Raw genomic sequence first — 15243 nt, 5'->3', positions numbered from 1 at the left:
TGTGGGGAGGTGAGGGGAAAGATGGAATTAATATTCCACATAAATTATTTCATTAAAAAAGCTGTCATAGAGAGGGTAACAGAATAACTTTTGGATGGTAAAATAACTTTTTACTCTGACCCTGGACCAGGAAACTAACAAAAATGATTTCCCTTTAAAAATATTTGTAAAGAGAAAAGAATATAGTTTTTGAATAAATGATCAGAAAATGAAACGTGTGAAGCTTAAATCTGGGTCTGTGAACCACCAGGTAATAGTAAACTATCAATATGTAAGTCATTTATGCAAATGGTTATCCTCAGTAACCTTAGAAAAGAAATAACACTCTCATGATTATACTTAGTTTAAAAACACTCAACTTTTGTAGTTAAAAGAATACTGTAATGCTTTAAAACCAGTTCTTCAAGTTGAAGCTATTTCTAGAGAACAATAATATTACTATATCAGTAAGAGGAGGTATTTCCTTCTCAGGACAATGTTGGCAAAATAACTACTCTCACCATGCTAGGCCTTTTTTTCTTATCCTCTGTGACAAGACATGACTTCTTATTTCTAATTCTATTTAAAAATGATAGAGCAGTACAAACTGATTGCTTAATTGCATTCAGAGACCCATTTGGTCCAACTGTAACGTGTCATGTGTTATTTGCATATTTTCAAAGTGGGAATTGCATGCTTAAGATAAAATACCCTTAAAATCAATATAAAATCCTCCCTGGATATAAAAATATTCCAACACATGGGGCGCCTGGATGCCTTGGTTGGGTGTCCGACTTCAGCTCAGGTCGTGATCTCATGGTTCATGGGTTCGAGCCCTGTGTTGGGTTCTGTGCTGGCAGCTCGGAGCCTGGAGCCTGCTTCAGATTCTGTGTCTCCCTCTCTCTACCCCTCCCCCACTCACACACACACACACACACACACACACACACTCTCTCTCTCTCTCTCTCTCTCTCTCTCTCAAAAATCAATAAACATTAAAAAAATTTTAAAAATTCCAACACAACATCCTATTATACTAAAGGACTTGATACAATTTTTTACTTACAGGTTTTATGCATTCTCCATCAGTAAGCAGAGGAAATATACAACTAATTATTTTATATCATCTCCAAAGTTTAGCTGTATGGACTGTATGGACTCTAAGCTTTATATTAACAGACAACCACAAAAAAAAAATTAAGTTTCTATTCAACATAAAATACATTATCTTCTACTTTTCCTGTCCATTGCTTTGTCAAACCTCCACATAGCTATATGGACTGGAGGTAAGTGTTCCTAAGAAGAAAACTAGTATTCGTTTTCTGATGAGTTAAACTCTAGTTAACATGATAAAATCCTTACCTGCTACATATAACAGGTGGAGGGAGGATCTGAGGAGATAGGTCAGGGGCACTCTGAGTATAAGTTAATGCCCTGTGAGAACTTAGGCCCTGTTTGGCAGCTGTGTTGGCAGATTCTGGAAACTGCACTGCAGAAATTTTGCTGACTGGGCTGCTGGCGGGGGTCCCTTGGGGAGGTGAGGAACAGGGCGACGAAAGAGGTGAAATTTTAGCTAGGGCACCTAGAAAGACAAAGATTTATTAAACCACTAAATATTTTTTTTGGAAATTAGAAACTGCAGCTCTTACGCTTCACCTTAGACCCCCTCTCACTCCATCAGGACCACGTGAGCACTCAGGCCATGGGGCTTGCCCTCTCTGCACACCACCATCTGGAGACAAGGTGTATAGTGGGGTGTCTCCATGGCATGAAATGGGAAGAATGGATCATCATGAAAAGATCAGTGGCAATGTTGGCAAGTTGAGCTAAAGCCTTGGTGTCCTGGAGTAACTTCAGGACAGAAGGATATTATTTTCTCCTCCCATCTTTGTTTCTTCTTGTCATTCTGACATAATAATCAAAATTTCCTCGTGTGTTTGCCTTCCCTAAGGTTGAGAAATTTTTAGCAGTAACAGGATCTGCTATTGTTTTAAACATTAACTTATCTGGAGCAGAGTTTGGCAGGCATCCGATGCTTAAAATTCGTAAATAAAGAAGATATATTTTTGAGAGGCAATTAACTTTATTAACCATCAACATTTTTAGTGAACCTACGTTATTGGTGTGAGACAGAACTCTGATCAGAATACTATCTGTAGAAAACATTTAAAAATGTAATATGATCCATTTCAGATGAAACAAAAGGACTAAAGCCTAAATTTTAAGTGTTGATATCTGTGCCAAAGTGCGTTTACTCTTGATTGTGAAAACTGTACAGAAAACTGGCTTAGATTTCAAAGTGCTGATACTTGAGTACAGGGACGAGATCTTTTGAAGTTCCATTCTCCCAAACACAGAGAAGGCAGCCTGCACTGAAAACTGAAGAGAGAACTATCTTCTGAACAGCCATCTGCTTACTGTTTTCCAGCATTTTATGGCTGAACAATCTACTGTAAGGCAAATGAAATGAAATCTTGAGTTGTTTTCTATTTCTCACCACTCAAGGGAAACACACAACAGGCAGCTCTCACATCATTGACTAATATGTGTGGGGAACTCGCGGCCAGCTTAGTTTGCTTCCAACGTCCAGTTCTCTCAAAAGTTTGATATATTACACCCGAAGATTTTTGGGTCCATTGAAAGTAATATTAAGCTTGCTGAAAGGCTTTTGTAATTTTCACATCTCTTGTTGGCATCATTATTTCTTTTGTTTTGTTATACCAGAGGAGAAACTGTGCTCTTCCTTTGATAAATGTGGAAGCTGGGAGCCCCTCCTATCCTCCTACTCCTTTCAAATATTTCTGTTGTTGCTTTTTTAAGTTCATTTATTTATTTTCGAGAGAAAGAGAGAGCACAAATGGGGGAGAAGCAGAGAGAGAGGGAGAGGGTGAGAATCCCAAGCAGGTACCATGCTGTCAGTGCAGAGCTGGACTCGGGGCAAGATCCCACAAACCGTGAGATCATGACCTGAGCCAAAATCAAGAGTGATATGCTTAACCCCTTAACCGACTGAGCGACCCAGGCACCTCTCTATTATTGATACTTGATCAGTAGATTAATCACTTGCCTTCATAGGTAAAGAAATCATTCAGACTCAGGTTAAATAACCTTCCCATGGTCACAGTACTAATGAACAGGAGAATATGGACTGAGTGCAGCTGTTCTTAGTAAAATGTGGTTTTAGCCCACACTTCTATCAGAGGCTGTCCGAGGAGGAAGAAGAATCCATGATCTGCTAGACAGCATCTGTACTGCACTTAACAACATGCCTAAGGGTTTTTATACTGACTTCTATGTTTTTGGAAAAGATTTAGCTATTTTACCAGAGACACTGACAAACCTACACAACATATAATCTCCTAAACAAACAAAACAAAAACTTCACTTAAGTCTTAGAGTTTCCCAACAAATCTATCATTGTGTGCAACAAGTGGGTTATAGGTGTCCTGTGAAGTACTAGGGCTGTAAATTTTTTTAAATAAGATTTTATTTGTAGCTTTCAGAATAAATTTAATTTTTAATATTATTTCTAATATTTTGTAATGATATTGTATTATATTTTTATAAAACAAAGGGAATAAAATTTTCACCAAGCTCTAAATCCTTTCCCCTTTCTCCACTGCTGTCTGTGGAACACTACTGTATTCACACGTTGTATCACATATAACACATCATACATCATATGCTCTGATGTAAAAAGGTTGGAAACGGCTAGTTTAATTTAGACTATTTGTTAGATTATGGCCACCTTCAGATAATCTGAGAAAAGCAGGGTAAACATAAGGAGCGGGATGGAGGTATGATGTTGTATAAAGAAAGTGTCTGCACAGAGAAATTGTGTGTCCTGTTCCAGAGACTAAGGATGAAGTAGCCAACAACAACAACAAAATCCCAGCTCTCGTGGAGCTTCCACTCTCTTGGAAAAGACAGAACCTCAAAAAAAAAAAAAAGGTGGGGAAAGGAAGAGAAAAGAAAAAGAAGAAGGAGAGGAGGAGGGATTAAAAGAAAAGAAACTCCGGTAGTTTTCAGTGATATAAAGAAAAATTATGCAGAGAACATAGAACAAAGAACAGAAGTTCAGAAATGTTCTAGGGGTAAAATTTGAACAGAGGCCTGGTGCAGTAAGGAAGACATTTAGACAGTACTGGGGGAAGCATGTTTCAGAAAGAGGGCCCTACCTGGGAGAAGTCAGGTCAGTTGGGAGGTCAGTGTGGAAGGGAAAGCAGCTTAGTGAAGGGGAAGGAGGAGCAGGGGACAGGGAACATGTTCAGAGAATCTGCCAGGCAAGACTGTAGAGGGCTGATAGGCCAAGGCAAGATTTTAACTGCTATATTTTGGAAAAAAAAAAAAAAAAAAGCTGACAGGCACTGCTTTAGGCAATTCTTTAATTATTTTGATAGTTAATTGCAACTTTTTGAGTTTTCCACCACTTTTTTTTTTTAATCGAGTCAATGGGAGTAGTGCCATATGTGTCTTAATACAACATATTTTCTAAGGGAAATTTATGAGAAGAGTGATCTTTTTCATTGCAAATTCTTTATAGCTGCCAGCTGAGATTCTCAGAGAAATGCAATTCCCTCTTAAATACAAATTTAACAATCCACTCAATGATTAGAGTTCTTGGAACTCAAAGATTGACTAAATTTAAACAAACAGCAGACCTTAAGACTCCAAACTTACTGCCTGGGATGAAATTTAAAATAAACCTTGTAAGAGAGGAAAAGCACGTTGCTTCTGTAGTACTGTTAGTCTACATATTTTGAACACTTCTGACAAGTACAAGCCCTGGCAACAACCATGAAAAGAGGGATATTTGCCTTCAGTCACAAAGATGGCAACATAGGATGTTCCCAACTTAGCTCTCCCTCGCAAGAACAACCAACAACTACTCAATAAAAAACACCACTGAGAGAGTCCTAGAACGTGGGGGTGAGGCTGAAGCACTCCCTCTGCACCACAGAGATCAAGACAGACTGCATTAGAAGGGTAAGAAAAGAAGCTACAGGATGACCACGCTGCTCTAACCCCAGCAAGCACAATAATGCACAAAGTCTCCCCTGAGATTCTGGTTCCTCCTGCAGGAAAAGACAACCCAAGTGGATAACGAGCACCCCTCCCAGGGTTGCTCTGTGGGAGTCCCTATTCTGATCTGTACCATGGCGACTGCAGGGGAATCTGTGAGGCTCAACCACTGGGAATCGGACTGTGATATGTAAGGGGGGTAGGGGTTTGCAACAACTAGGACATGGATCTTGGCAGATCAAGTTCATACAAGCAATGCCCAAATAGTAATCTTGACCAGCAGCTTTGCTCAGCTGCAGAACCAAGCTGGGGGCACACACAGATCAGTGAACTTGGTGGGTGCAGATGTGCCTGATTCAGATTCTTAAGCAAGGAGTTTTGTCAGCTCTAAAGCTCAGTATGTCCATACCCAGGCAAGGAAGTGAGTCATAGTCTCCCCCACTGTGGGGAGTGTCTCCCAGCCCCATCTGATCAAAAGGATTGGTGACAATTCCCAGAGGCAGTGAGGTCCGGTGGCACTTGAGCCAAGAGGTGCAAGGGCAGTGTGGAATACCCCAAGAGCAAAGCCAGTGCTGGGTGTGGAGTGTTCCCATGCTATGCACAGGCAGGGAGATTCATTCATAGCTAAGCCTGAGGGTGACTCCTAGCCACTCTCAACCTGAGAGCCTGTTTGGGAAACTGAAAATAGCTGGAATGACACCTCCCCCTCCTGCCCTGAGACAGTCCTACTCACTGTAGAGAGTGTCTTATCCCCAGCTGACCAACTCTTGGAAGCTGTGTGGTCCAGCATCACTGGAGCTGACACATGGGCGGGGAGAACAGACAGCTTTCAGAACAAAGCCAGTGGCTCTGCTTGGTCGGGGAACATGAGATGTGGTACCGCTTGAGTTAAGACAACAAACAAAGAGCTTTGTAGGCTTTAGAGCTGCTTCTCCTGCTGTGCCCAAGCAGAGAATCTAAGTTTTTAGTCCTACTCGTTGCTAAATACAACCTATAGCCTGTCTGACCAGGGGTCTAAATAGAGCACACGGGAAGCTGCATAACCCATCAATAGCCTTACATACAGTGGCTCTTGAACAGAGAGCACAGCCTGTGGGTTCCCCCATCTGCAGAGCAAAACTGATGACCTTACCTAACCAGAGCATTCAATGTACACTCTGGCCTGATTCATGTCCCCAAACAACAAGCTGCATAGGTCCTGGGTCCCTGCTAGGGTCCCTGTCATAGTCTATTGCTGTATATAATAGCAGTCCTGACCATCTACTAAGCCTGACCAGAGACTCAATGCATTGTGGAGCCCATACTACAGCCTCATTTACGTAGGGGACCAAGCCAACAGTTCTATCCAATTATTATCAGCCAGTGGCACACTCCCTCATTCCCAACCTCAGAGCTTGAACAGTTGTTTCACTCCAAAATAGACCACAATAGCAGGTCCTACCTGCCCAAAGACATTACCAGGAGACAACCCAGAGACAAACTGAGCTGACTGGTGAAAATTGTCTCTGTAGAGCAAACCTGCAAAGTCTGGAAAAGAAGCTCAGTTACTCAAATGCATAGATACCAACCTAAGAAATCAAGGATCACAAAAACATCAGGTAAATATGACACCACTAACATAAACTCATAAAGCTCCAATAACTAATCCTAAAGAAATGAAGATCTATGAACTGTTTTACAAAGAATTCAGAATAACCCTCTTAAAGAAGTATAGTAAATTACAAGAAAACAGACAACTAGACAAAATTAGGAAAGCAATGCAAACAAAAAGAGAAGTCTGACAAGGAAATAGCAACCATCAAAACAAACCCAAAACCAAATGAACAAAAACCAAACAGAAATCCAAATTTTAAAGATAGAATAACTGAAGAACTTAATAGAGAGTTTCAAAGTACATTTGGCCATGAAGAAGAAAGAATCAATGATCAGGAGAGTAGAACATTGCAAATTACACAGTCAGAGGACCAAAAGGAAAAGAGAATGAAAAAGAGTGAAAAATGCCTATGGGGATTATGGGGATACAATGAAAGGAAATGATATTTGTGTTATGGGAATTCCAGAATAAGAAAGGAAACAGATGGGACAGAAAGTATATTTAAAGCACCAATGGCTGGAAACTTCCCAAATCTGGGGAAAGAGATGGCCATCCAGATCCATGAGGTCCCAAAGACCCCTAAAAAGTTCAACCAAATAGGGCTACACCAAGACAAATTACAATCAAAGTATCAAAGTCAAAGACAAAGAATTTTAAGAAGAGCAAGAGAAAAGAGAGTTTGTATATATAAGAGAACTCCCATAAGATGATGGGGCAGATTTTTCAACAACACTTTTCAGGCTGGATAAAATGGGATTATATATTTGGAATACTGAAAGAAAATAACTGTCAACCAAGAATTCTATACCTGATGAAGTTCTCCTTCAGAAACAAAGTAAGGAATTAAAGACTCCCAAACAGACAAAAGCTGGGGACTCATTACCATCAGACCTGCTTTGTAAGAAATGCTAAGTACATCTTGACTGGAAGTAAAAGAATGGTAATTAACTTCATAAAAAGGTAGTGTAAATCTCACTGATAATGACAAATATAAACTCATAGATTCTGCAATATGGTAACGGTGGAGCACAATTCACTTACAGCTCTTCTTTAAAAGTTAAAAAAAAAGGTAAAATAATCATAACTACAATAATCTGTTATTAGTTATGCAACATAAATTACGTGTAAATTATAATAGCAATATAATAATCTTAGATGTGAGGGAGAGAAGAACTCAAAGTGTAAAGTTTATGGATTATATTGAAGCTAAGTTGTTATCAGTTTAAAATACCACAATTAGGGGGCACCTTGGGTGCCTCAGTCAGTTAAGTGTCTGACTCTAGGCTTCAGCTCAGGTCATGATCTCACCCTGCATGGGGTTCTGTGCTGATGGCACGGAGCCTGCTTGGGATTCTCTCTCTCCTTCTCACTCTGTCCCTCGCCTCAAAATAAATAAAGAAACTTAAAACTAATAATAATGAAATGGAATTAATAAAATTAAAATAAATAAAATAAAATAAAAATAAACATGGCATTTTAAGTTTAAGATACTGTATGTGTCATGGTAACCACAAGGGAAAAGCCTTTAATAATTACACAAAAAATATTGCTGAAGAAATGAAAGCATACAGCTATCAAAAGACATTTAAAATATAAAATAAACAGCAGGCAAGGACAAAATAAACAACAGACCTACAGAATAGCCAGAAAACAATGAACAAAAAGGCAATAGTAAGTCCCTACCTATCAATAATACTTTAAATGGAAACAGATTAAGTTTTCCAATTAAAGACACAGAATGGCCAACTGGTGAAAAAAACATGATTCAACAACACATTGCCTTAAAGATACTCACGTTAACCTTAAAGGCACAGTAGACTGAGAGGGAAGGAAAAGACATTTCAAGAAAATGGGTAACCCAGAAAAAACGGAGTAAGTAGCAATACTTTTTTCAGACAAAATAGACTTTGAACTAAAAATGGTAAAAACAAAGAACATTATTTATAATGTTACAGCATATGTCTTTACAGCAAGAAGACATAACAATTATAAAATATTTATGCAACCAACATTGGAGCACCTAAATACATAAAGCAAAAACTAACAGAGCTACAAGAAGAAATATAGTAATAGCTGGGAACTTTAATACCTGACTGTCCACAATACATGGATCAGCCAGAGAGAGAATTAGGAAACAGCAAATTTGCACAACTATAGACCAAATGGACCCAAAAGACTAATAATAGAATAATCTACCCAAAGCAGAATACACATTTATCTCAAGCACACATAGAACATTTTCTAGGATAGACCATATGTTAGGCCGCAAAACAAGTCTTAGCAAATTCTAGAAGACTGAAATCAGGGGCACTTGGGTGGCTCAATCAGTTAAGCATCTGACTTCAACTCAGTTCATGATCTCGTGGTTTGAGTTCCAGCCTAGATTAGGCTCTGTGCTCACAGTTTTGAGCCTAGAGCCTGCTTCAGATTCTGTGTCTCCCTCTCTCTCTGCTCCTCCCCTGCTCACTTTCCCTCTCTCTCAAAATAAATAAACATAAAAAATTTAAAAAAGAAAGAAGACTGAAATCATACCAAGTACCTTCGCTAACTACAATGGCACAAATCTAGAAATCAGTAACGAGACGAAACACTGTAAAATTCACAAACCCATGGAAATCAACCAATACCTTCCCTGAACAACTAACGGATCAAAGAAATTAAAAGGAATTAAAAAGTTGTCTTAAGACAAATGGAAAGACAACACATCAGAAACTGTGGGATGCAGCAAAAGCAGTTCTGGTAGGAAAGTCATAGCACAAATGCCTACATTAAGAAGAAAGATCCCAAATAAACAAGTTAAAATCTACATCTTAAGAACTAGATAAAGAAGAACAACTTGAACTCAGAGTTGGCAGAATAAAAGGAATAATAAAGAGTAGAGCAGAAATAAATAAAATAGAAAAAGAAAAACCACAGAGTAGATTAACCAAACTAAGAATTGGTTCTCTGCAAAGATAACAACATGACAAACCCTTAGCTAAAAGAAGCAAGGGAAAAAGAGAAAGGGCCCAAATCAACAAAATATAAATGAAAAAGGAGGACAATACAATGAATACCACAGAAATTCAAAGGATCAAAAGAGGCTACTACAAATAACTATATACCAACAAGCTGCACAACCTAGAAGAAATGGAAAATTCTTGGAAACCTATAATTTACCAAGACCAAAGCAGGAAGAAACAAAATCTGAACACATTAATTACTAGTAAGAAGGTTGAATCAGTAATCAACCTTCCCAATGAAGAAAAGCCAGATGGTCTCTCTCGTAAATTTTACCAAATATTTAAAGATTAGCACCAATTCTTTTCAAACTCTTCCAAAAATATGAAACAAGTAAAAACTCTCAAATTCACTTCATGAAAATGAAACATTCACAAAAAAAATCTGTGTCCCATGAAAACAACCTAAGTAACTATCAATGGATAAATGGATAAATTATACAACACACACACACACACACATCACCCACACACGTGTGTGTGGTATAATGAAATATTGTTTAGCCATTTAAAAAAAAAACAAGGAAATCCTACCAAAGGCAACAACATGGATGGACCTTGAAGACATATGCTAAGTGAAATAAGACAGAGAAAGACAAACATTGTATGATCTTACTTATATGTGGAAGCTTTAAATAAACAAAACTAAAAGCACCAAACTGAGAAAAAGAGATCAGACTGTGGTTACCAGAAGCAGGGGGGGGTGGAGGAGAAATTAGAGGAAAGTGGTCAAAAGGTACAGGCTTTCAGTTAGGAGGTAAATAATGTAGGGATGTAATGTACAACATAAGGACTATAGCTAACACAGCTGTATGATATACAGAAAAGTTGTAAGAGTGTAAATCATGTGTGTTCCAAGCACAAGGAGAACATTTTTTCTCCTTTTTCTTGTTTGTCTTTCTTTTCTTTTATTATATCTATAATGAGAAAGATGGATGTTGCTGAGCCTATCATGGTAATAACTTCACAATATATGTAAATCAAAACCATCATGCTGCACACCCTTAAACCTTATACAGTGATGTGTGTCAATTATTTTTCAATAAAACTGGTGGGAAAGCAGGAATATTTTTTATATTGTAGGTGAGAAGATAAAGGTATAAACATATAAATTCACTTTTTCCCAAATCAAAGTATTTCATACACTGCATAGTAAAGTTTTAATAACAAAAAGAATTAGGAATGCTATAGAAAATGGGTACATATTACATTTTAGTCTTTGGGTAGAAAGAGATATATCAGTGCTAAGAATAACCAAATACTCTTTATTTCTAGAAGGGTAGATAACAAGTAAAATTATCAGATGCAAGGAAGAGGGATTCCAAGGAAACAAGAGAAATGCCCTTCTTACAAATCTTCAAGAACAAATTATATTCTAGGTTGTTTGTTTTTTAACTTGATCATGTACTAAGTTAGAAGACTTAACTTTATGAGCTTTGGAGTATCATCCAATTTCATGTTGCACATTTACACATGCACATGCATGGGGTGGGGAAGGGATTCAGTTAAACATATTCTTTATTTTTACTTATTTATTTTTTTAACATTTATTGATTGCTGAGAGAGAGACAGACAGAGCATAAGCAGGCGAGGGGCAGAGAGGGAGGGAGACACGGAATCCAAGCTCTGATCTGAGCTGTCAGGACAGAGCCTGACACAGGGCTCGAACCCATAACTGTGAGATCATAACCTGAGCCTAAGCTGGATGCGTAACCACCTGAGCCACCCCGGCACCCCTAAACATGCATTCTTAATTTTATTTATCATTTTGTATTTGAGACTCCAGGAAAAAGATACAGCTTATGAAATATAAACCTTTGAATGATTCAAACCATCCTGATGTGAAATACTTAAAACTGACACATTTAAAAAAAATTAAAAATGTAACTTTAAAATTTTAAAATCTCAACTCCTTTGAGTGATTCAGTTTTTAATTCCTTGCTTCTAAGAGCATGAGAAAATGTGTCAGACACCAGGAATTCTGGACAATTAAAGGGGAGATGATAAACAATACTGGAGGAAAACTTACTTAAGTGAATCCATCTGTTTTATGCTGTAAAACTCTCATTTTAATTTTAATTGAACAAGAAAGGAGCGAGCATGTCTAATAAATACATGTCTCTTTTCTATGCCCTCAGTAAAATGGACAGCCTTAATATTTTTCCAAACAGAAAACGTATCTACCGTATAGAGAATGCAAAAAGAAACAACCCCCTCCCCTGCAACCACCGAGCACCATAATTAAGTTCTCTCTCACCTCAAATTTTCTGTAGGGAAAACTCCGTCTACCTTGTAGGTGTAGAGAGATTTGTAATCACTGTAAAAGGATTACAAGAATCTTATAAAAATGAAAAGAATCTTGAAAGGTTCTACTGCAAATGCAGTAAGTATGACCTGGAGCAATTTTAAAAGCAGAATGACAATGGCAGCTCTACATTGCCAGTGACTCCTAATAAAAAAGTTTGAAAATGTAAATTATATTTAAATATCCTGTTCCTGCGCTTTAGTCAAAGGACTTCTACGTGATTTTATCCATTTATATTAGCAATTGTATAATAATTGGTTTGTCTCAACTATTTATATTAACACTGATTGAGCTAGAGAATACACTGTTTTACTTGATTCGTGGAAGGAATAGATTTCATTAGTTCCCTCGGGAAACATTTACCTTTCAGTGTTTATTCTCTATGCTTGCATCCCCCTATCCTCTCCTTGCCTATTACTTCTTACTTCCTCCTCCTATTCTCTTCACACTTCATTTGGTTCCATTTCCTTATACTCTTTGCCACATAAAGGGGCTTTTCCTAGCCCCTTTCCACATAGGTATCTCAGTCAATAACATCAACATATCACACCCACTTAGCTCAATCAACACCAATACGTCATCAATGCAGAAAAACAAAGGTTTCAAAACAGAAGAGCCCATCTGATCAGGAAGAACTGTAATTGAATTTCAGCTCTCTGATTCTTGATGGACTTCTTTCCCTCTTGGCAGACTTTCAGGGATTTGTTTAGTTGAATTCAACATGCATAGGATGTAGGGTTATTTTATAAACATTTAGTTCTGCTGTGACAGCAATCTAAGTATGTCACAATGCGAATCCCCTCCAAGTAATCATGATGGAGATACCTTATGTATTTTATGGCAAGAATGGAGAGAGGCTCTCACCATGCCTGGGTTCTAATTTCTACCATCTGCCTTTGGGGTATGTAACATGGAAATTTTTCTCTTTTTGTACTCTGTTCTTTCTTCTGGACTACAGTTGTATAAACTGAGGAGTAGGACACAGGAAGATGAGGCTGTTCCTCATGTCTGTGCCATCATTTGCTCTTTATCTCCAGTGAATGCACCAACTATAGTTTTCCAGCTTTTTTTTTTTAATTGACATATAATTGACATGGAACATCACTTTCAAGTGTACAATGATTCAGCATTTGTATACCAATTTGGTATATGTGCTGTCAAAATGAGCACATTGGTTGTTTATTTTGATAATTTTAATTTTCTAACCTAAATGAAGAAACTGAGAGATACAAAATCAAATCCTTCCATTGTCATGTACTTGGCCAGACAGGAACAACAACAAAAAAAGAAAATCCTAATTTTAAATTACCTCCATTTGTTGTCATCAATTTTCTTCTAGTATAAGTCATTGGGACAAAATAAAAGATTCAGGAATAAATGTGTGAACTTGGGCAAGTTACTTAACATCTTTGTGCCTCAGGCTCTTCATCTGAGTCCTTTTCCTGAGCTACACAAGAAAGTAGAACATTTACATTTATATTTCATCCCTTATGGTACATATTACTATTGTCTGATATTTTAATACTGTCCTTAAAAATTAAAAAAAATACCTACAAATCTAAAAATACTATTATTTATGCACATAATATTTGATAAATTGATGGTTTTTAAATTTAGTAACCTTTTTTATTAGATCTCAGACTTCTCTTCTATTACTTTGCTTTCTAGAATACATCCATCCTAATTCCTTTAGTTAAGATTTTGGCAGGTGGCAAGGTTTTGACTTTCTGAAAATATCTTAGGAATCTGAAATTCCTCTACTGTTGTGAGATAGATGTGCCAGCTACACAAGTTCAGGCTAGTATATTCTCTCAGAAGACTATACTTTCAGGGATCATTGCTAGAGTTCGTTATATTCTGTCAGAACTTGGAAGAAAACGTTCTGTGTTCTGATGCCCTTTATTTTAGATAGTTCCGCTCGCTCTCAGACTGACTTGCTTTCCCTGAAATTTCCTTTTTCTCTGGCTGACTTTAGAATTTTTGTTTTTGTTTGTTTCAGTGTTGTGTAATTTCACTATTTTGGTCTTTGTGTAACTTTTTTTTTTGTGCCTTTACTCTGCTCTTCCTCAGCATTTATGTCCCATATCCTGTACTAAAACTATGATGTTATACTAGCCTTTTCTTATATTCGTACATTTCTTAAATCTCATACTCTCCATTTTCATCTCTACCACATTCTAGGTAATGTCTTCATATTCTTCCACTCACCAGTTTACTATTTCTCCCTTTAATAGTGTATTATTCCATTAATCTATCCTTTTTTCCTTGATACATTTCTGAAAGTTATATTTAGCTGCTCTGCAGTTATGTCTTCTCTCATTGCTGTTATTTTTATGACCTCATATTTCCTTAAAATATTTACATACCTTAAGTTATAACATAAATATGTAAATATTTTAGCATTTAAATATTCAACCCTTTAGAAATCTGTAAAGTTGTTTTTTGTTTGTTGTTTGTTTTCTAACTCATGGCTAGAAACCCTGTGTGTGGTCTTTATGTGTGTTAGTGCTCTTGCTTACAAGCTCCACTTTGTTTGAACTTGATAGGTTAGCCCCTTAACTGGTGATTGCTTTCCTCCAAAATTATTTGCACATATTTTTGTAGAGAACCAAGGGTCCCACTGACCTAGAATGACTTTAGTGCCCCCTTAAAATCTCTCTCCGGCTTAATGTTGGAATACTCAAATTCAGTTCCTCTGTCCTTGATGGAGCCCAAGATGAGGATCCATATTACTCAGGTCCATATTTCTCAGGTCATAATAACTTCTAAATTACATGACTTAATGAACATTACCAAAGAGCAGAGAGGACGAGATTAGTTTTTGGAAACCTGCATTGCTTTTAGTGGTTTCTGTCAATGATGCAATTCTAACAAAATCATACTTTCCAGTTTTTCCCTGGAGCCTTTTCTGGAGGAAGTGTCTTCCTACACTAAACAGAGACTGTAAGCAAAGTTGTTGCTTACGTGATTCCAAGAAATAGTCACCAATAGAAAGTGGATGATCAAAGGGGGAAGAGAGTACTAAAATTTCCAGATGTAAGAAACAATAGAGGAGATGCACCTCTTTTAAAATCAAAAGTTTCTACTTCAAGGTGGTGTCTTGAAATATTAGTGGAATGAACGTGAGCACTGTTTCTCTGACCCACATAGACACTTTGCCATTTTGAGGACTTCTGGTTCTGGCTCGATGCCATAGTTTGTAATAAACCCATGTTTCTTTGAGAATAGAAGAGTTTAAAAATAAAAAGCTTTTAAGACAAGATGATCAATTCAGAGTGACTAGGTTCTCAGAGAGAGCAAAGAGAAGATACACGGAAGGGTAAGCAAAAGTCTTATGAACTGTT

General features: G+C 37.4%; 1 protein-coding gene across 3 annotated transcripts in view; it reads right to left on the bottom strand.

Annotated features, from left to right (window-relative positions):
- The window catches only part of PDE3A (phosphodiesterase 3A), a 311127-nt gene that overhangs the window by 42880 nt on the left and 253004 nt on the right, over positions 1-15243 (bottom strand). For all 3 annotated transcript variants that reach the window (XM_030321890.1, XM_030321891.1, XM_030321894.1), the window contains one exon: positions 1342-1561. In XM_030321890.1, coding sequence (XP_030177750.1) covers positions 1342-1561 — 220 coding nt within the window. The remainder of the gene's footprint in view (positions 1-1341; positions 1562-15243) is intronic.

The sequence above is a fragment of the Lynx canadensis genome, chromosome B4 (genome assembly GCF_007474595.2).
Source record: "Lynx canadensis isolate LIC74 chromosome B4, mLynCan4.pri.v2, whole genome shotgun sequence".
Lineage (NCBI taxonomy): Eukaryota > Metazoa > Chordata > Mammalia > Carnivora > Felidae > Lynx > Lynx canadensis.
Note: the sequence above shows the minus strand (reverse complement) of the source record. Positions and strands in the feature narration are given on the sequence as shown.